The 23,990-nt window shown below is 42.4% G+C and overlaps 1 protein-coding gene across 6 annotated transcripts in view; it reads right to left on the bottom strand.

Moving 5' to 3' along the window:
* The window catches only part of arvcfb (ARVCF delta catenin family member b), a 280,461-nt gene that overhangs the window by 39,311 nt on the left and 217,160 nt on the right, over nucleotides 1-23,990 (bottom strand). For all 6 annotated transcript variants that reach the window (XM_028579335.1, XM_028579336.1, XM_028579334.1 and 3 more), the window contains 3 exons: nucleotides 19,121-19,238; nucleotides 18,796-18,967; nucleotides 13,914-13,982 (listed from right to left, as the gene is read on the bottom strand). In XM_028579335.1, coding sequence (XP_028435136.1) covers nucleotides 13,914-13,982; nucleotides 18,796-18,967; nucleotides 19,121-19,238 — 359 coding nt within the window. The remainder of the gene's footprint in view (nucleotides 1-13,913; nucleotides 13,983-18,795; nucleotides 18,968-19,120; nucleotides 19,239-23,990) is intronic.

Genomic DNA, 23,990 nt, shown 5'->3' with positions numbered 1-23,990 from the left:
TATGAGCACTTTAAAGGAATACGCCACCGTCTGTTGAAATAGGGTTTATCATGGTCTACCCTGGCTGTAGATAGGTGGGCCAACGCATTTTTTGTCTCAGTGCAAGTAATTAGGTTGTTTTTTTTGTCTTTTGTTGGCTCACTTTTACTCACAACATGCTAACCGGCAACATAGGATTCCATTCACTACGCTAAGCTAACTAGCGGCGGCGCTGCCGGTGTTGCACCGGACTAAAATGATGCATGCACAAAAAATACGTTGGCCCACCTATCTACAGCTAGGGGAGACCGTGATAAGCCCTATTTCAACAAACGGTGGCGTATCCCTTTAAACAACCACTCCAATTAGTCATCATCCGTGCACCAGAACATTTTAGGATTATGGACAGACATTTCATGTAAGATCGGTGTTCTTAACTCATCATAATACGGACAATACAGAAGAAAATGTGATTCGTTCTCAACTTCTCCTAGTTCACATAGTTCGCACAACCTTATATCTTCTTGGGTGCTTTTTATCTACCTACTTCAAAGGGCAAGGGGAAGGATTTCTGTTCTCAACTGAGCCACCAACGACCTCTGACTCCTCGATAAGTTTGCTGTAACATATAGTACAGGACCATAATAATGTTGGAGTTGAATATAAGTTCGTAGTATTGGTTTAGGTCTAAAACACCTTCCCCTGTGTCCATTTGTCATTTGTTCTGTCTGTAGTATGTAAAGGCTCTACACAGTCATGATCCTGTACATACACCCACACAGGTGTCACCTATTTTGCCTTATTAGACCTGTCCTCAGGACTGTGTGGGTAAGTACAGACAGATTGACATGTCTCTGACTTTACTGTTGTTGCACCTGTTTGGGTAGAAAAAAAAAACAGGTAATTCCCTCATAGCTCCAATTCATTAGCCTGTGTGGGTGTTGAAGTTGCTCTGGCTGGTTTTGATTGGGTTTATTTTGTAGCACCAGGAGAGGGTGAGTCTTTTTAAAAACAATAGTTTCTGTAATTCAACATCGATTGTAAAGAGCTACGCCTTTATGTGACAAATTGAGGAAAAGGTGGGGAGTTGCGAAGTGTTGATGTACAAGCCACGCACTGCAATAAAACAAGACAAAATATGAGGAAATGTACATGGTTTCTGCCGTTGGCTGTAATTCACCTTTAATTCACACCAATTAAAAGGGAAAACAATCCTTCTGAACTCCACCTAGCTGGTGCACCACAGCCAGACCAGCAGCCCCTGAACAAGCGCACCCTTTGTCTCCAGCTAGAGTCTGCATCTGGAATACGTGATGGCGGCCGTGATCGTGTTTGACGGTGGAGGGATTTCCTGTGTCTGGGTCGGTGTCAGCACGCATCTCTCATTTAGCGCTCCCCTCCAGCCTCGCCAACCCCCCCTGTGTGAAATGGCACAGTAAAGTGTGATGGATACTCTGGATTAAGTCTCGCCTTGGAGGATGTCTTTTCTCCCCATATACACACATCGCACACACGCACACACATACGCACACTGTGGGCAATTTTCTCAGGTAATCTGATCTCTCTCTGCAACACCTTGAAAAACAACAGCAACTCTAATAGCCACATAATACCCCCCTCATGCTAAAGGGCACAGTACACTGTGTGCGTGGGAGACCATTTGTGTGCGTTAATGAGTTTGTGTGTGTATGTGCTTGTGGACAGCTGTATGAATTAGGATTTGGATGGGTGTGGGTGTGGGTGTGGGTGGGTGGGTGTGTGTGTGTGCGTGTGCTTATAAGAGTCAAATGAAAGGCGGTGAGGATAAGATGAGTTGCCCCCGCCGGCTTAAATGAACCCATCGTCAAATCAAAGGCACATTAAAATCCAAAATACTTGTGATTATAGACCAGTCAAACAGATTGGCTGCGGATGCTGAAAAACTCAGCACCAAAAGAGAGTTTCATGTCGCCCTCTTCCCACTCACTCTTCTCGCTCTCTCACATAAATAGAAGCTTACATCTTTCTCCTCGGACTGTTTATACTTCCCCTTCTTCTTCTCGTCTCTTTCATGGCTGTTGTATAGTCACAAAAATGCTGTTAAATCACCGAGACCTTGGCCTTTCCGCTCTTCTACTTAACTTGCTTACAAAGAGCGCAGAAATGTGATGTCATACAGGATATAAGCGTCCCTAAAATACAATCTAAAGCAATCGTGCTTGCCTGATGTATTTGATCTTAGAGTAAAACCTCAGTGGAGAGAGAGTTTGATTGGCCGCCTGCCAGTGCTGAACTCATCCCTGCTCCATCTGACCCTCTCCTTCGATTGGACACAAGTCCTCAGGGTGCATTTAGGCCCTCCTGTTCACAACAGTCTAGACTGTTTACGACCAATATTTCATCGACTGTTTACCAGTAACAGGACAGTGGCAAATTCTGGAGGGGGTTGTTTTTCCCCCTCACTAAGCTTTTGTTGTAGCTCTAGCGAAGCCAGTCAGCGCGCCATTAATCTGCTTTTAATTAGATTAAAGCGCCTCTCGCAGAAACAGGAAGCGGCGCTCCTGTGCCTCGAATGGGGCCAAACAGAGGCTCCAACTGGCAAGTAAATCTCGCCGCACTTCCTCCTACTTCCCTGGAATCGTTCTTGTCTCATAATTATCACTTTGCTCCAACTGCTCAGGTTTGGGGAGATGGGGGAGGCAAACGACACGGTTAATCATCTGAAGAGCCTGATGTCGCCGGCTACTGTGGATTCCCAGCACTTTTTAGAATCCCGCAGAGCCTCGTAGGAGGAGGACCTCTGATCAGGGGCACTGAGTTTTTTGGGGGGTTAAGGAAAGTGCACGCATCTTGAGAAACAGTCGATCACTGCTGTCGTGGTGGGTGGAAGTGCTGCTAAGTTTATGCACTGTCACAGAGGTAGTGCTGGGAATTAGAGGCCCACCACTATCCTTTGCCAAACACAGGTGGATAAATGCATGCTATGCATCAACAAACACACGTAGTAATCTGCAAGGACTTCATTCCGCTAATGATGTGTAGAGCAGCCACTCTCAACGAGACCTCCTAGGAATAGCTTTATTATGCAAACCTCTCTGTATTTCCAACAAAACACAAGGTGGTCCCACTTAAATAAACCTCTTTTGTTTTTTTACTCCTCCTCGCCTTATTATCACTCCTTTTCATCACTGCCTGTGTGAAACGGCTCGTGAGAAGATGGTGGGGAGTTGAAGTGGGGTTTGCAGTAGCTAAAATGTCAGCTGCAAGCCGCTGGCTATCCACTTAATTAGCCCCTTTTCTGTGCTGTGCTTCGTTGTATTGTCAGCATCAGAGGAGGGAAAGTGATTGGCGTGTCAGGAGTGTTGGGTTAGCCACGGCTAGCTGAGCAGGCTCAGCGGCATTCCCGACAGCTGGTGTGGCAGAGCGGGATTCATTTTTAATCTCAGGTGAGGTGGTGAGGGAGGGGCTAACACTTAGCATCTGGGGCTTTTAACATGTTGGCTTATAGTATAAACACATGACATCGTACTTTACAGACACATATAATTGACACTGTTGCCGTGCCGTGTTCTCAAATGATGTAAGAGGTACCTTAAAGTTTTACAAAGAACTGTTTTCTAAACCGGTTACGAAAAAGACAATTAGGTCCAGTTACTTCAAATGACATCTAGCTAAGGCCTCCTGCACACTGGCTGCGTGGCGTGAGCATGGGGGCTGTGTGGCGTTTTCTATGTCTTTGCACACCACAAACGTGTCTGACGCGGCGCTGCTGCTCAAGCAGTAGTATACTTCATGTTAAACATAAATATATACTGATCTGATTACAGCAAAGACAATGTCGGCAGTATTGACGGCAAAATACGCTCCAGAATATTTTGTTCTGTATTGACAGGTGCGATATTTGAAAATCAATAATTATTTATTATTTTTTTAAATTACATTTATCTGCATTTATTTCAAAACCTAGAGACTTTCAAACATCAACATGTCATTTATTAATATGTATTGTGTCTAAATGACATATAAACATCTTTTCGTATTATATTTTGCCTGGAAACGCTTCCAACACACTTGCGTGTCGTGTGAAAAATAGGCGTCGGTTCTATTTCTGGCATGCACGTGTTTTTGGCGCGGCTCGAGCTGCGCCTGAGACGTGCGTGTCACCCAGGCAGTGTGTAAGCTCTAACCTGTTACCATGGGAGCCCAAATAAAAACGGACACGCTCACGCCACGCAGCCGGTGTGCAGGAGCCCTAAGAGGATGCATTTACACAGATGATTGTATCTAGAGGATATCTACATCCAACGTATTACACTTTGCCTCTGACTTGCTTTTCCCACCAATTGATATGAATCAGGGTCAGCCTAGTCCACACAGCATTCCGGGATGGGAGAAAAACGTGCTCTGGTTTATTGGCATTTCTTTAAACCAATCACGATTGTCTTGGGCGGTGCTAAGAGCTAGATGGAGCCACGGTGCCTCTGCTAAATAGCCTCGGGACGGAACTTCTTTTGTTGGAACGTGTACGTTCAAAAGTAGTTTCAGTCGTGCAACAGGAAACTCAGATTGGACAGATAGTCTAGCTAGCTGTTTGGATTTACCCTGCAGAGATCTGAGGAGCAGTTTAAAGTTTAAAATTACAACACAAAGAAAGCAGAAGGTAACGGACATCCGGCCTGGCGGAATTTCCGGCGGCACCGGAGCAATCCCAGAAGTGGAACTTTGGTTGGGCAATAGTTAGGACAAAAGTCCTGCTGGCCATCATGGGCACTAGCTCAACGCCGCTTGCTAGGGTTGGACGATTGGACGAATATATGGGCTATCAGCAATTGGCTGAGTACATTGCCAGTTTTTTAGGGAGATTTATTGGGCAATGTTTGTCCTTTTATTTTGCTAATTTAATGGTTTGCCTTCAAAGAAGGAGTGAGAGCAGCTGCTTAATGGCAGACTCTTGTTCAGCGAGCTAACACTGTAGCACACAAACTCGCACAAATAAATCGGCAATTGCTGGTTGTTGGATGGAAAATTTTAACACATCACCCAACCCTAGCTACCTCTCACTCCCCCCGTACAGGTCAGTGTGCTGTCTCATTCAATGGTTGCACTTATCATGGATCAGATTCACACATCCACTGCCTTCTGTACAACCACAAGTTTCAGAATCGCTGGAGTCGTATCTTCCTGTTGCTTTAATGTGACAGGGAGAAAGATGACTGATTTCTGTTAAATCTTAGTGTCATTTTAGCCGTCATTACCACTGGGGCTACGTTTCAGGCTGCTTGCTGACGTAGTTCACAGTTGGACAGATTTAAGATGACTTATGCAACCTGAAACAATGGAGGGATTCACATCTTTTCAACATCTGGTGAGAATGCATCTCAACAATCTCATTTCAATCTGTCTCAAATGCTTCTTGGCTGCATTTCCACTTGGCTTTTGTGATATCAGATCGCTTTCCAATCTGCCCAAGACACATTAAGTCAGCGTAAATGAGATAATATGACATCTGTGCCTTGAATTACAGGCATCAATTATCCCCTGCTGCCACTTGGGGCACCCCTGGACAAAGATGTTCAGTGCAGGGAACTGTAACACAAACAGTTTGGGTGGAAATTCCAGAGAAACATGATTATATCTGATGTTTTGTTTCTAGGTTTTTGTTTAGATTTATTTTTCCTTTATTTAACTAGGAGGTCTCCTGAGATACAATTTCTCTTTCTGCTGTATATTTGGCATATGGAAGGTGTAATGCTGAGGGAAATGTAACGACTAAGGCTGCAAAGAGACTGAGTGAAATAAGGGGCCAGACAGTCGGGATCCAACTCTGTGTGGAGTGGAGACTATTGTATGTGTCAAGATAGCAGCTGAGAGTGAGAGAGTATGTGTGAATCTGGCCATACAAGTGTTTATATGAACGCTTTTTGTTTGTGTGCATGCATGTATATACGACATTCCGGGAGCAGACACTCGCGAGGTAGCCGTCGTCATTTGGGGTCTCACTTCGCTGTGAAATGTGACGGCAGGAAGTGAGGAAGGGGAGGCGAAGGAGGGACGCGACTGAGTGGTGTGTGTATTCTGAACAAAAGGGTAAGTGATTCGCCAAAATGGTCAACAGGCTGCAAGCTAGCAAGAACTCAGCAAGGCCAGGAGTCAGCGTTCACTATCTGGGCGTTGAATTCCACAGCCATGAAAACGTAGAGCGCCTACATAAAGCCGCTGCTTGGAATTTGGGAAGGAGGGTAAATTATTCATGATGTGCTGCTTGGACTCGGGGTGTAAACTAGGGCCAAAACTTACCCTCCCGTTGGAATTGTGTTACTCAGAAGCAGACTTGGCAGCGGTGAATGACACAAAGATCCTTTATCTTGAAAAATGGATTCTGCTTGAACATATTTGCTCACTGCGGAAAGGACGTTGGTCGTGCCTTTGGGCAAGACGATTGTTTTTTTTCTTGCCGCAGCTTACGAGCCACCGAGATATCACAGTGAGGATTAGAAGAATCAGATTCATGCCACAGAGCCGTTAAGTGAAATAGTTCTCCTCCACAACAGCAGAGACAAACAATGAAAGTGAAGCTCCGTTTTCCTTAATTCAATTGAGCCTCTGACTTTGGCAGACTTCAAGAGCTGAGAAGCACCAGAGAGGGAGATGACTCCGATAGCAAAACAGTCAGTGTTCATTATACTACAAATCGAGATATCCATTGGGATGATATCAAAGAATTATACAGTGACATACATAACAGCTCGCACTAGTGTTGTTTGTCAACGCCAAGGCCTCTCCACAAATTAAATGCTCAGCTTGCATGACAAAGAGGCGAGACGCGTTACACAGTTGTCGTCTCGGTAAACGCTGCTGTTTTATCAATTGCGAGGAGTGTGCGAGGCGAGGGGAGCACAATAAATCTCCAAGGGATAGAGAGAGCACTGAAGTGGTGGAGAGCAAGAGAAATGAGAAGTGCTAAGAGAGGTAGAAGGAGAAAGAGGAGCGAGCGAGAGGGCAGAGTCATGGATGCACTGCACTGGTGCCTTTCCAAACGCAAGGCCTTTATTGCTTAGTCAGATTGCCCTTGTTGTCAGATATGACTAATTAGCACTACCTAATGCAGTCGCGATCAATCAGCCTCACTGGAAACTACAAGCAGTTTGACACAAAGATTCATCGTGGTGGGAATAAGCTCTGCCAGAGGAAACAGCATTCACCCGCAAAGTTTCCAATTATTTCCTCATATGAAAAATATACTAGTGGTGCTGGCCAGGAGGTAAAAGGCAATCAGGAGTTCACTGATGTGGATGTTTTTGAGTTGAATTACTTTACTTGTGATTGATATCACTATAAAGCCATATCAAGGCTAGGTTGATATATGAACTCAATGTAGTCAGAAAGGAACCTTTTTTTTTAAGCCATGCTAACGGCGAGGATCTAGGGATGTTAGTGATGGCTGGCGGGTCAGCCGGTCCACCACTTTGTATCGGATTAAGTATTGAATCACAGAGCTGCTAGCATGGCAGTTAACTTTTTTTTGGCTTTTATTGCCTTCATTGATAGGACAGATTAGGTCAGGAAAGTGGGAGAGAGACAGAGAGGGGGGGTGAAATGCAGCACAGGGCCGCAGGTCGGAACCAAACCCGTGGCCGCTGCTATAAGGACCGAGCCTCAGTACATGGGGCTCACGCTCAACCAGGTGAGCTAACTAGGCGTCCCGGCAGTTGACTCTTTAGGGTAATTCATGGTTGCTCCATCCGTGTTAGCGCAAGGGGCAGCGGGACGTAATTCTGCCCGAGTCCGCAAGGGTCTGTGCACAGCCCAAAATGTGTCACCGTGTGCTCTGTACGCACTTCAAAACTTGCTGAGTGAGCTAGAAAAGTAAACGGTTTGATCGGTGCACTGTATATATGTACTGTATTCCCCAATATTATTTTTTTTAAGATAATTTTTTGGGCATTTTAGGCCTTTATATTTATAGGACAGCTGAAAACTGTCCGAAGAGAGAGGGGGAATGACATGCAGCAAAGGGCCGCAGGTCGGAGTCGAACCTGCGGCCGCTGCGTTGAGGAGTAAACCTCAACATATGGGTGCACGCTCTACCAGAGTGAGCTACCCAGGCCCCCTGTATTCCCAAATCTTGGTCTTAGTCTTGCACACCATATCCTTTTAATTTTTTTAATAAATACACCAACCAAAGAGCTCTTCTTGTTGCTGTCAGGAGGTGACTATCATGTTTTCCACTGGAAAGGTGGAACGGGCCTGCGTATGGGGGGGCTGAGGGGAAGAGATGAAGGCTAATTCATTCGAGTCACGGTGTTTCTCTCAGGACAACAAACAACTGTTTCTGTATTTTCTTAACCTCCTCCTCAGGATGAAGGAAACCTCTGCAAAAGAAAGTCTATAATTTTTTGTGTTTACTGAAACTTTTTTTTTTTTTTAGCCTCCACTCTCAGAGAAAAGGAGACAAGACACACACACATCCCCCCCACCCCCTTCTCCTCTCTTCCCCTTACCTGACCTTTCTCCGATCTAAAGGTTTACACTGTGGTTTCAATTAACTGCTAGGAAAACGTTTCATCATCTCAGGGGCCGCTGCGCACACAGGCTCCTTAATGAGATGCGTCTTTTCACACTTCTTAATTACTTTTGTTACACCCACCCCTCTCTCGGTCTCTGCCTCTGTTCTGGGTGACATGGATAATAGACTTCTCTCTTCTGATGTATCTGCCTGCAACAGGTCCCCTTTTCTGGCGCACCCGCACCGACAAAATAACTCACTTAATCAGTTAGGGCAACTTAATCAACTAGAAAGACAAATCACAACAAGTGAGAATCTGGCAAGACAAGTTCACTAAGAAACAACGCATTGATTTTTCAGATATAATTAACCAAGTGCAGAAGAGCTACTGATGTTTGGCTAAAAATCAAAAGGCGCATCTATTTTTTGGCTCCGTCTGCATGTGTGAGTGGGTCAATGCTAGTACGCCTTCAACCTTCAGTCACGGAGATATACTTACTAAGTTATGCACATATCATGTACATGTTGTTCATACATTTTTCATATTACATAGCCATATTTATCCTGCTCTTATAAGGTAACTGTTAATACACTGCACATATTTATATTTAATTTATATTACTCTAAACCACCTTCTGTAAACCAACTGTATGGTCTACACTGCACTATATTTCTTGTCCTGTCTATGCACCACCTGTCTATACTTGTATATCGCATTGTACTTTTCTGCTTGACGCAAACTGTATTTCATTGTCTTTGTACGTCTTTGCACAATGACAGTAAAGTTGAATCTGATCTAATGTCAGAATTCAGACTAACAATCCCAATCCCTCATACCTAAATGACATTTTTCTTCATTTCCTTCTATAACTAACACTGTTTGGTTAAAGTGGCTGCACTCGAAATACTGGAGAAAACAGTCCACGGTTCTAAAGTCAGTTGTAGTTGCAAGAAATCAATGTTGCATTTAGTAGGAGATAGGCTGTGAACAACAGTCTAGAGGTTTTGCAGTGGTATATTAATATTAATGCAACACTACTTTCACTTTTAAGAGAGGAAATTCATTATTTACAACCTGTTTCATTCGGCCTTAAAGGGATAGGTCAACGTTTTTTTTGGTTGAGGGTTAGATGAATGGTTGTTTGGCAAGAAGGACAAGAAGTCATTGCGAAATAGAATTGTTTTAAATGACAAAGGGTCACATTTAAAGTTGTGCCAATAAATATAGTTGTGAAAAGGGTTGCAAGTAGTGACAGACCCACAGAGAAACGTCTGCCAACTCTGCAGTTCCCCTCAGCTCTTTTTTGAGTGTTTTAATGTCTTTCAGCTGATTATTCTGGTTTCACACCACTCTGTTACTATAACCAACTTTAATCATGTGATATGACAGTGTTGTGTTTACAGCGTGTCCCTCTGGCCCCACACACACACACACACACCCACACCCACGCAGATTAATCATTGCCCACTGCCTTGTCCAGCCCCGTGCCGGTGTTGACCTCCCTCGGTGTGACATCAGATCAGGACCAGGATACACGTGTAATCTCCCATATCTCCCTTACCCATCGCCACCGTGTGAGAGCTACTCCCTCTATCTTTCTCTCTACAGATGACCAGGGGATGTGGTGGTTGCAGAGTTTGGAGTATGTGCCCGAAACACACACAAAAATACATTTTATAGACAAACAACCAAGGCCCCCAAATGGCTTTTATGGTCTCACAGTCACCTCTGATGTTTCCTGAAGAGGAAACAGTGACGAATATGCTTTAAAGTCAATGTGGGTTTCGCTCAAGAGATTGTGCTCATTATCCATGCACCGTGCTGTTGTTACTCGCTCGTGTGTGGAGCCAATAAACGTCAGATATGATTTGTCTGTCGGCGAGCAAGAAAATGCTGAGCGCTCGCTCCAACGTGAACCTACACGCACATTTCAACTGTGTTTGACATTTAGGCCTTTAACGATAATTGCTTTCTCCGGATTCAAAACTCCGAAGGGTGTTGTTAGCACATTGTGTAACGTAATAGCACCGCCATTGTAACCACTGTAGATCCACAGTCGCAGCATGCCAGCTTGGCTTTTACCCATGAAAACCCAGTGAGTGGAAAATATTAATTATCATCCTTGGAGCTCATTTGCTTCCCTTTACTTTAGGAGTGATGAAAAAAAAGGCAAAATCAGCTCAACTTGGAAAAGCACAGCAATTAATTGTGATCTAGTTTAATGAGAGCCCACTTTGCCGTGTTAATGTGGCTAATTAACAGTCAAACAGGAAGTGATATTGACTTTGAGTGCCTGCCACTAGACAATGATAAAGGTGCTGATGTGTAAATACCACATAAGGGTGTGTAACAAGTGCAGGCAAATTCCACAGACACCACTAGACAGATGGACAGCCGCGTACACACACACACCTTTACACAGAGGAAGGTATTATACGGAGGCACACACAAGCAAATACACATTCACCGGCCGGATGCACTAATGCGTGCGCTGCATACGAATGAGCTTTTATGACTGTCACAACTGCCTGTCAGTGCCAAAAAGCAAAGAGAGAATGAGTGCACATACACACCCTAAGTGTTAGGATAATTATTTATCAAAGAATGGACAAAATCACTGGAGTTCTCTTAAAAGTTAGTTTACTTGCAGCAAGTAGAGTCAGTTTACAGCACTTCAGCATAAGTACAGAAAATGACGTCGATTAACAGTCTTTAACAGTTGCTCTTTTCATAGGGAAAAGGGAGTAATATCACACAGAAACTTTCTTATCTCAGGTCAGGGGTTTTCTCATAATCATGATTTTCAGAAATGGATGCTTAGTTTCTTATGCAAATAGTTTAACACTAAAATGTCGCAAAGGCTATAGCAAGCATAACTTTTCTAAAACTTAGTCACACATTATTGATAGTATCAGTAGCAGAGACAGGGGACAAAGCTGTGCTCTTCAAACCTCCATGTGGAGAGTTTGCCAAATTACCATTGTCATGTCACCGATCACATGTTAATGTTGTGATAATGTTATAGGTATTGACAAGGCGGATACGCAGGAAAAGTATACCAGTAGTAGGGCTGGGACGATATGCTTTTGTCCTGATTCCATTATTTCACGATACATGGGCGCCCATTCGATTTGTATTGTGATATTAATTTATTGCGATTCTAGAAGTATTGTGATTTGAGTACGCCTTCAACCTTCAGTCACGTAGATACTTGACTTTTACTTACTAAATTATGTCATGCTGTAGCATCTATAAATTCAGACTAACAATCCCAATCCCTCATACCTAAATGACAATAATGACAAAAAAAACGCCAAAGTGTGTTCATGAATAGCTAAATATATTTAGAAAAGGATATCGGGCCACTGCAGATTAGCATTATTATGACCACAGCAACCAGGGTGGGAGTTTGCGATGGCCCAATATCACACATCTGCCAATTTTGGTGCTTTTATCACAAAATACACAACTGTTAGAGTTATGTTGCCCCAATTAATGCTCTGAATGACGAGTACAGCCCCTTTCATGGTTAGGGAAAGATAAAAGATGGTCATGGTTAAATGGGTGGCCATTCGATTTGTATTGTGATATTAATTTATTGCGATTCTAGTATTGTGATTCAGTAGCATTGAGTATTGCGATTTTCTTTTCCTTCTTTGACAAAAACAAAAGTTGAATGATACACTTCTAGAGACAATGTATCATGAGACATTTATTTAAGCTAATTGTGAGAAAGAGAAATGTCCATCACATGTAAGTCAGTCAGTCTGACAATTATTTCATTTTTTAAAGAAGAACATGGATTGGATGGATTTTCTGCATTTTCTGCTTTCGCTCTGTTTTCCTGGAAATGGATATGATGTCGGCTTAAAAATTATTTCGGCAAATCATTAGTGAAAAAAATAAGAATTAATTTTAAAAAATCATCACATCATGATATCCATATTAATTTTGATATTTTTAAACATATGTAAAATTACAAAGGTTACGGGAAAACGCATCAAAATAGATTCATAAAAATAAAAAGTTTTCTTACAACGCAAGGTTTATTTCAACTGACGGTCATATTGGACTGGTCCAACATGAATGAATGAATAAATAAAATGTCTACAGAAGAGGACATGTTGTACTGGTTGGACAGTATAAAATATATAAATAAAGAGAACAGGACATGTTGTACTGGTTGGACAGTATAAAATATATAAATAAAGAGAACAAGACACAACTTTTCTTTCCCTTCTCCAATTCGTTCCCTATTGTTGTCTATCTATTTCTTAACTCACACAGTCACTCTGTCGAAATATGCACACATGTGGTACGCTCCCCAGGGTTAGTCACGTAGTGGCCCTGCGCGCTGACGTGCACTAACATGTGCACGTGGCGCGGTAACTGGCCAATGAAACATGATCATTACAGCGTTACAACCTCTAAATCAAACACAACTAAACCACACAGCCAACGGACGGGACGCAGCGCTCCACAAAATAAACTAAATATTGCATGCTTATCTCGACTCTTTCAATATAATATTGCGCAACGTGATATCGTGATAACGATAGAGTCGATATATCGTGCACCCCTAGCTGGGACATATGATGATATATGCCATGAGATGATAGAAATCTGCAGGTTTTCTGTGCGATTTATACCAAAGTAGCTGTGCCTAATCTTTCTAACCCAAATCAATGAGGAAGCAGCATTGGATTTTTAGGAATTTTAAATCAATGTGATGAAGTACCTGGATTTGCCAGGGATTTAAAATCACTGGAATAGCCAAACACAGACATCCCTATGTAATTTGTTAATCCACTGTACAAACAGGTTGCCAACTGCATTTCCAGCAAATTGACTATATCATGACATATTAGTATCCTTATGGGGCTGCAAATAATGATTATTTTCATTAGGGGATACCTTAACATTTGGGGAATATGCTTATTTGCTTTCTGGCAAAGAGTCTCCTTTTTTTCTAAAGAATTCAGCACATATCCTCAATATTAAATGACATATACTGTGACAGAAGATTTTGGTCCATCCCCCCCAACAGGATAAACAGATAAAACAATGGATGCCCTTGAGCTCCAAACTTGATAGAGGGAGAGATAGAGTGTTGAATAAAAGGCTGCTGCCTTTTCTTTCCCTTTGTGTCCCAGTGCATTGTTGTATTTCACAAAAAGATGGCTTACAGAGTTGACGCTCTCACAAGCCGTCAACAATCCGCTGTCACAGTGAAGGCACAAAAACACCAATTTACCAAACTGCCTCTCTCTCTCTCTCTCTCTCTCTCTCTCTCTCTCCGTCAAAAACGCTTTCTTTAACCAACACACCTGACCTGCAGGATAACATCTAAATGAGGAGAGTTATTTCCAGACTCGCATATCTGGGCTATTCCCACTCAGGAGTGAAAGTGTTAACAGAGGGATGTTCTGCTTGACAGATGAGGCCTACCTTTTGACGGCTCGGAGCGCTTGGGCAGATCCAATGTGTCGTAGTTTTTGTCGTCACCGTTTTTCCTGCCTGGGCAGAGTAAAGAGGAGGGAAGACAAAGTCAGTGCCATATCCTAAAACATAACAAATGCATGGACTATAAGAGACAATGTTGTTGACACCAGGATTAGACCAATATGCATTCAGAAGGTTGATATATATCATTTTCGACTGAATCTGCAAATATCTTACTGTACATTCTTTGTCTTTAAATGTAACCATTTTCATGTTTTAATCATAACTGCATTATTTTCATGGTGTAACCTCCACATATCTCTGACATATCTGTCTAATCCAGGGCTACACACCCACCCACAAAAAAAGCATGAATGTTTGCATGTATACACAGTGTAGAGAGTTAGAGGCGTGACATGTTTAAGCAAACACATCAATTCCACACGGTCGGCAGCTGTGTTGTTGGCTAAAAAACAACTGTAAAAAAATACTGTATGAGCAGTTTGGCTTGCTAATGATTATGTCACGTGCACATGGACATGCCCATGGGACAGTACAGAGATACAGAGACAAAAAGATGATCGAGACCAAAGTGACATTTTTTGCACCCTGCCAACATTTGTTTCTGAAAGCCCCTCAAACTAATAGTTCTTACATTTACAAAACTACAACACAAACTAATGTATTTTCATTTTTGGAAAAATAAATTGACTTGCCATTTACTAGCCAGCGAGGTTAGCTTAGGTTAGCATAAAGACTGGAAGCAGCTAGCATGACTCTGTAACAACATTTGGACGGAGCCAGGCTAGCAGTTTCCACAACTTTCAACCTTCATAGAAGCTACGTTAATTGACTGTTGCATCTAGTTTCAGAGTTAATGCATCTTCTCACCCAAGTATCGGCAAGACAGCAATAATACATATTCCCCAAGATGTCAAACTATTCCTTTAAGACAAACTGGTGAAGAACTATTTATGACAATCTCTACATGTTTGCAGGGAAACCCCCATGTTTCAAGAGTAGCGAATTGTGGCACAAAATCTTGGATTTTGGCACCTTCAATACAAATCTGTTTCAGTATCAATAATCCATATCATTCAGTCTACACACACACACACACACACACACACACACACACACACACACACACACACACACACACACACACACACACACACACACACAAACAGGGTCTGTAGGTTTGTAGCAGAGCTTGACGTTTATGCTTTGACACAACACAATAGATAGATACAGTAAGTAGCAGTTTGTCATAGCTGCTGGGATTAGTATTATCAAGAGTCTGCAAGGCTGTACACCTCAGTTGAATTATAGATTCAGACAATATATATATATATATATATATATATATATATATATATATATATATATATATATATATATATATATATATAAGGGCTGTCAAAATTAACGCGTTAATTTTTGCGTTAATTTTTTAATATTTAACTCGTTAAAAAAAATTAACAAAATTAACGCAGCTGTGTTTGTTTACTTCATGTGGCGGCTGAGAAACGTGTCGTCTACATAACAGCAGGCGGCGCTACTCTGTATTGTTGCCCAAGTAATGAAAACCGGCAGCTGATTGGACGAACGCGTCACATGGGTTTGTTTTCTCCGGAAATCCAAAGCCAGACTGTCATGGCGGCCGTTCAGAATACGATCTCATATTGTACTAAGATAGTTCACTGAAACATGTTTCTGAAAACATTTTAAGCGAGAAATAGGCCGTGCAGTTGCTGAATCGGTCTTCATTTCAGCTCAACAAAGGTCAGTTTAGAAGATTTTCGTCAGATTTTGAGAGACTCTAGTCACCTCACTCCGCTCGCCATTTCCGGGTGAGTCCCGACTGCCCTGCTGCCGACTGAACTCTCGGCTCGTTGGAGATGAACTGCGCCTCGCCTGTAAAGTAGACGAGAGCAGGCGACAGCAGCCGGGGACGGTGACAAAAATCTGCTCTCAGGTCAGACAGTTTGTAGCCGTTTCAGCAGCCTTCAGCAGGACTAAATAAGCCAAATTGTTGCTGCTGTTGTTCTGAAAGATATTAAACATTCTGAACTTAGCAGAACCTTTCCTTGTTTGGTTTTTTCTTCATATTTGCAAAGTTAAGTGATTTAGCATTTAAATATCCATTATTATAAGCTTCAGTCTCAATTTAAAAAAGCGATTATTCGCGATTAATTACAACAAATTGTGCAATTAATTAGTTAATTTTTTTTAATCGATTGACAGCCCTAATATATATATATATATATATATATATATATATATATATATATATATATATATATATATATATATAGATATAGATATATCAGGTTTTCATTTTCATTGCTCCATGTTTGACTCATTTGATTAGTCAAGCTCTACTTCACATTCTGACAGACGCACATGGACTTACCTGCTTCATCAAGTTTCATCACCTTTGCCTTTCTTTCACCCTATCTTAGAGGAACGACTCATTCTAACAAACTGTGAATATGGGGGGGGGGGGTCTATAATACTCAGGTAGGTATGGTGAAGGAATGCATGTGGAATGAGTGAAGTCCGTGGAACTTTCTCAGGTTTTTGGAGGACACCCAAAACTACTTCTAACTATAATCTACAGCCAGGGGGGAGGTGGATGAATAGGAGAAGGAGAAGGGGGGAGGAGGGAGGGTTGGAGATAGGGGTTGAGGGGGGACACTCACCTTGATTAAACCATTCCTCTATAGTTAGCCAAAGAAGCAGCGGCAATGCCAAAAAACACCAAGCAGGGAGAAGAGAGAAGAAGCATGGTGAAAAAGACGTGTGTGTGAGAGTGTGTGTCAAGAAGCTTTTTCAATAGCTGTGAACAGTTTTTTCACAAAAAGAAGACATCTTTTACTGAATAGGGGATGTGACAGAGTTAAGGGGAAGGAGAAAAAAAATGGAGAGAGCAAAGAGAGAAACAGGAAGGAGTACTTTAGACAGAAAAGATGGGAAGCCATTAGCAGTCCATAGGTGTTCGCCAAGAAGCATGTTCAAAGAGTTGGCAGCAGTTGGATGGCTTTTTACAGTGAAAAGGGAGAGTGTGAAAAATAGGAGAATATACTGTATAAAGATAAGCTAGCAAGCGAGAAAGAAAGAAAGAAAAAAACTAAGAAGGAAAGGAATTATCTTCCATTGTCAGATAGGAAGGCAGCATAGAGAGTGACAGTGAAACACATACATAACAACAGCACAAACCGTTTGTGTAAGGTGTCATTAAACTCACTGGGTGGAAAAGAATAGAAATGTGCTCAAAGAGATGGAAATAACAGCCAAGAATCAGCCTGTGTACACGCTAAAACAAAGCTTGGACTGCTGAGCATAATGGTATATTTAATAGGGAATGTGACATTAAACCGAAGAGGAGGCCAAACGTAGCCTACTTAGGTAACAAATTACTTAGCATATTGCCCACAGTGTTGCTTAACTACCCGCCTCCTTGCTCCTTTATAGCCGCGTTTAATGTTTCTGTACCTGAGCCTCCTTTTTCTCAAAGAACGCCTTCAGGGTCTGCAGCAGCTAAACACATCTCATTATTCAAGTGTGTGTGTGTGTGTATGCATGTATTTATGTGGTTAATTGGTGTCTTTATAACTCTGTATACATGTAAGCTACTGTGTCGTCCTGACCCCTGAACCATAGGATTCTCCAATGAGTCGTTAGAAGTCGAGGGTCACTGGCTGGCAGCCACGCGCCATTGGCTGACTGATTAATGGCAGCCATTAATGTTGTACAGCTGGGAGATAACGGTGTCGTCGTTTAGCAAACAGCCTGGGAGAATGCTGGCTAGGACGTCGCCAACAACACGTGCGTACATGGGGCACATCCGTTAAGGAGAATCAATAACGGCGGCAATCCCCCTGACGCGGGGGGCCGCGGTGAACGTCCATTACAGAAGTGGCTGAACACAAACGTCTCATCACGGTCGTGTATTGAAGCTAAGAGGTTACTGTGACAGTAAAGAAACCGACTGCCTCCTCTTTAACGTCTGCACACACACTCAGCGCTTGGTTATGCTGCGGTAGTCTGTTATAGTGTAGATATGAATGTGTTATTGTTTCATAGAACTGAAACTGCAATGATTTGATGAGTTGGTCCGTGTGAGTTGGGCCGCAGGTCGGACTCGAACGTGGGCCGCTACAAAGGACTCCGTCTACACGGGGCGCACGCTCTTACTGGGTGAGCTAGAGGTGGCCCCGTGATGTCTTTTACTTACTGCTTTATGTATTTTTATGAGCATTTTAAACCCTGTACAAAAAACAAATGGTGGGATAATATGTTTGGAGATGAGCTTTTAAATGTAATTGATAAATATATTGACAAAATGGTTTTCTGGCTCAATCGCCAAATGAGCAAACAGTTTAACTAATTTATGGACGATGTAAACTCTTTTTTCATGAGAATGTCAAGAGAGGAGAATTGCTTTGAGACATCCTATGTATTATGTCTATGGGCACATTAGATGTGACAGATTATTTCCCATTATCTAACAACAGTTATTGTCAAAGAGGATTTGCATGAGCCCAGCGCTCATATTAAAATAACAATAAACTGAAATACAACAAACGCAACAAAGGAAAGAATGGTATCTATACAACCCAGCTTGAATAACGGCTCTGCTCTGTCAATTCTTTTCACATTCTACGGATGTAAAAAACATTAAAAGAAGGCAGAAGAGACAATAATGAGGCCTATAAGTCTGTAAAAATCACAATTATGTATTCTAATTTTCCACTACTTTTAATTTTGCAATAGCAGTTGATTTATCGAAGAGGCAGAAATCTAATTTTGAAATTCCTCGAGTTCACGATTCTGATCAGTGGTTATCCCATTCTGATCTGCCTCCCTGTTTCCTCCTTCTCACCTTTGGCCTTCTTGCCTCCGAAGCAGCCGGCATCGTCCTTTTTCTTCCTCTGTGGTCCTGCCGAGCCAGGGGCCTGCAGCGCCGAGGGGTCCTGGAACTTTTCGGCCCCTGGCACCTCTTTGTGGACGTGGTAGGACAGGTTCCTCATAATACAAACACAGTTCTCCACAGACTAGGAGGAAAGAGAGACGGAGACGTTGTCAAGTAAAAGTACATCGGCGTGCTACGCTAACAACTACTGGACAGGAATCAGAGGCCATATACTGTACAGTTGTATGTACCATTTGCATTAACGAATATGTGTTTTAGCGAGTCAAAGTGCTACCTTATTGTCCATGTCTTTCTTCCCTACAGCTGATTGGAGCGCGTGCAGCAGGGCGTCCACCAATCCCTCGCATTCCCTCAGTCTGCGGCGAGCCTCTGCCCCGTCTGAGCTCACATTTCTTTGGGGGGAAAGAAAAATAAATCAGAAACGCACCGTGTCAGTAAGCATGAGAGAGGCATGTAGAAAAGCAACAACCAGATATAACCACGCTGTTGACGGAAGCTGCAGAAACAGGATCCATGACACAGCTCTTCTGCAACATGCAGCTGCAATTTCTGCAGCTATTCGACAGCAGACGATTCAAATTGTGAGAGGAGATATGTTTTATTTAAAATTCGGACTTCTTGTAAGTATATACGATATATATTTTAATTAATAATTAAAAAACTAAACAAAAACAAACAAAAAACATCCAAAACATGAAAAACCTGAGCGCCCTTAAAGTTGTTTTTGTTGTCCTTCACTTCAGTATGCAACATTACTATAACCACCTATCAAAAAAAAATTAATATATGTCTGAAAATATACATTACAATGAACATAACATTTTGAAAGCAAATAAATTGGCCTATTTGTGAAAAAAAAAAAATTTACACATTGAAAATAAGCTTACTATGCCTACTATGGTAGCCATACAGTTAAGCTTAAGGATTCACTGCCATTCATTTTCATCCATGCAGCTCAGTTTAATGCAACTTAATTTTATACAGCATATGTAGCAGGGGGTCCCTACTTCGTCTCTCTTTTAGCTAAGGGGTCCTTGGCCTAAAAATCGTTGAAGACCCTTGATCTAGTTTAATGATTCCCTTTGGAAAACAGCACAGACTGGATAACAATGTACTGTATGACGGTTATAAAAGCCTAATACCGGTCTAACCCAACCTTGTGACCCGTGGCCTTTATTCTCCCTGTCTGCCTCAATAGTACAATATAAAAAAGCCCGGCTGCTTTTATGAATTTAAATTTCATTTTTGCTATAAAGGGAAATGCCATCCTTGTTACATCAGCCAGTGCCTTGAGCACAGAGCAGCAGAGCTGGTGCTGTCTTAGTGTGCCTGTCTGACTGAGTGTGAAAGGCGAGGCTTTAAAGAGGGTTAAGAGATAGCTGGGGCTCCGTGCTCCTCACCAGGGACTTCATTTATGAGGGCTTCCAACCCACATAATCCCATTAGCCGACCCCCAGTTAGTACTGGGGAAGAATGGCAGCCTTGCAGAGGTAAGCAGAGCTGGAGTGCTGTGTGGACAGAAACACATATCACATCCAACACTGCTATACATACAGTACAGTATGATGTTTGCTCTTTTTGGATTATATTAGAAGCATCCTTCTGTGATTACTATTTCTTCTTTTACAAGTCAGAATGGGCCTACACCATGAGCAGGGGTTACCAAAACTCCATTCTCAAATTTGAATTTAACACTACTCCTACTACAGTAGGCTACTTTAATAAAGTCTCTATCCACTACACAGCACTTAAAGAAAACTCACTTTTACAGCTATAGGTAACCTGTTACTTTCGTTATTTCCTTCTTCCAAAACAAGCCAGGAGTTGAGTTTTTATTTAAACTAAATTATGACTGGTGTGATAATTGCATGCCGAATTAATCAGAGCACGAGGCCAAATTACCTCTTAGTTACCACATTGCAAAGGCTATTTTTAAACGGAGTCTGACGCAGTCAGTCCACATTAAAACACACCGGAGCTACATTCACTTCCAGCTAACTACACGGAGAACAATGAGGGCGGAACAGCATCACTGATCTGTTTTAACGAAACATTCTCTGGTTCAGCTCAGCTAAAAACACTTTTATTTTACGCTCACTACCAAGACTGTTTGTAACCGGTAGGCTACCGACAACGTCATCTTCACCTGTTCAGCTGACTTTAACAGACAGTACGCGACTGTCCTGCTATTTTTACAGGCGTGCAAACTCACCACAGACACCTGTGCATGGACTCATGGTGCGCGCTGCTGAGAGTGAATAGAGGAAACACTGAAATGGATATTTGGCGTTATTTTAAACTAACGGGAAACACTGATATATGAAACTGCCATTTAGATTAATTAATGTGTTAATCGAAGGTGCTGGAACGTTGTTCCGGATCGTTCCGGCCTACTTTAACCCCTGACCATGAGCAGAACTCTAGCCACAAAGCCACATCACACGTTGTCATCTTCTTGGCCAGCCTATGAGTATCTCTGTGTCTGTGAAGTGTAGATCAGAGATATTCAACATGGGGTCCGTGACCCCTAAGGGGTCCTCAGAGTTAGTGCAGGGGGGGCTGCCAAATTATGAAATTTGAAACTTTTTTTTTTTTAGCTTTACCTTTTAGCTAAGGGGTCCTTGGCCTAAAAACGATGAAGACCCCTGATGTGGATAGTTAGTGCTAATTAAAACTGATCTTTGGTATAGACCAGGCAGACAGCACCGGCCATCTGGACCCGCTCATAAACTAAAAGCCATCCATTTTCAGCTGTCAGAAAATGGTCACCACCTCCCCTGTAAATGGATCCGGAGGAGCAGCCACCTCGGATTTATTAGACAGGAGTGTGTTTCGGGGCAGACAGACAGTAGAGTTTTATTGTCAGCTGTTTCATTTCCAGGAGTCTTTCAGGGAGCAGTTGTCTTTGTACGAGGTTTATGGACGGGTGCATCTGTCAGTGGAGACGGTGCTGTTGTCACTGGACAGGGTTATCTGGTGGTGTAACATTTAGTGGGGGTTAATGTCTACAAGTGCTGGTGATTTTGATCTATCCCGGAGTTACCATCTGTTGTTGTCTTACTGTACATTATCCCCATGTGAGTAACATTCTAATCTAAGCAATCAGACAGCAAGGCCTCTGTTAATTAATGGTTAGATGTGGGAACCACAAAAGAAGCAGTCTACCTTGGATTTGTAAAACAGTATCCCTTACCCACATAGATCAACTTTTTTAAACCATGGCACACCTTCACAGTGATGTCCATCTGCATAACATGCACACACATCAATCTTAAAATCTTTAAATTAAAATGATGAAAACAGAAACATGCTTGTAAGTGTATTGCATTACTATGACAACCAGCAACCATAAGGGATCACGTCACCAATCCTAGCTGCAATATGACGGCATATTTAACTGGGATTGTTTTAGCCATGCTTGCACTATGCTGGCTCCAGAGTTGAGTTATAACAGATCACTCTGATGTGTGTAGAGGTCTCCAGACGCCAACCTGTTGACATTTTTAACAGTGAATGGCTGTGCGTAATGCCACCGGCTGGCCTTCCCCAGGCATGCTGTTAGTTTAGGAAGCGCTTGATTTGACATGCAGTGCATTTTAATGTCAATATCGATCAATTAGAGATGGCCCGATACCACTTTTTTGCTTCCCGATACCGATTCCGATACCTGAACTTGCGTATTGGCCGATACCGAGTACCGATCCGATACCAGAGTGTCATATATTTCATTATGTTTTAACAACTACTACTATCCCTGTATGGATGTGATATGATTTCTATCTTTGTTGTCGGTCTGGCTCAGGTTAAACTCTTTGTGAAACGTGAACAAACACAAACAATGAATGTCCCAGAACTTTCTTTTATTCTCCAGTTTGACAGTCAGTCAACGGAAAAAGAACATAAATAAACTACTTTAATGTAGATTTTCTTTAGGGCTTTATTACGTGGTATCGGATCGGTGCATAAACTCCAGTACTTCCCGATACCGATAACAGCGTTTTAGGCAGTATCGGAGCTGATACCGATACTGGTATCGGTATCGGAACATCTCTACGATCAATGCAGTCGATCATGTGCATTTACTTGTTGGAAGCCAAAATCGTCATTACGATTCATATTTGATTAATTGTGCAGCCCTACCACAAATCATTAGCCTGGGAAAACCCTGACGAACTTCCGGCAAATTTGAGATTTGCTCTGCAAGTCAGTCTGGCCAAGAGCCCATTCAAGCCCATTTCCAATTTTACACATTGGGCTTTAAACCAATCACAACCGTTGAGACGGGCTTTACACAATGATGATAGCGCAGCGACGGCGAGCAGCTTTTTGTTTACATTCAACATGGTGGCCACCAAAGCGACCCGTTTATGCCGCTGTCGCTGCTCCGTCACCCGGATCGTTGCTGCGATTGGTTGAAGGACTATCCAATTGCGCTAATAGGCATTTGAGCGGCGTCCGTTGGCGACGCCCCTTTGGAAATGTGCTGTGAATGAACCTTGCCCAGACCCACTCTCAGTTACAACTGAGAGTGGGTCTGGTGTCAACCAGGCTAATAAATCATGACTAAATCTCATAATCCACTGACTAACAGTAGTAAAGAAGAGGCAGTATGTAGAATGTCCATGGGTGTGTCGTTTTCCCATTCAGCCCCTAACATTTTCAGATCTAGAACCATTTAAGAATTTTTTTGGCAAAAAAAAAAAAAAAAAACTTTGCTCCTTCAACAGCAGATCGATTTTCTGCTCATGATATCACTGGCAAAATTAAAAGTTCTCTAAATGATGTGACGCATTTTTTAGGCTACAACATTTTTTGTCACATACAGCAAACATCTCTTCCCTATCCGCTAGCTGCCTGTCCCCTGAACACACTGTAAAAAAACCTCTCCTCCCTATCCGCTAGCTGCCTGTACCCTGAACACACTGTAAAAAAACCTCTCCTCCCTATCCGCTAGCTGCCTGTACCCTGAACACACTGTAAAAAAAACATCTCCTCACTATCCACTAGCTGCCTGTACCCTGAACACCCTGTAAAAAAACATCATATGCATTGAGGAAGTAGCCTACGTGCTAACGCTGCTGCAGTGAGCGTTTTTTTTACAGTGTGATCAGGGCTCTGGCAGCTAGCTGATAGTGAGGAGATGT

This window comes from Perca flavescens, chromosome 5, assembly GCF_004354835.1.
Source record: "Perca flavescens isolate YP-PL-M2 chromosome 5, PFLA_1.0, whole genome shotgun sequence".
NCBI lineage: Eukaryota > Metazoa > Chordata > Actinopteri > Perciformes > Percidae > Perca > Perca flavescens.
This window is presented reverse-complemented; position numbering and strand designations above follow the sequence as displayed.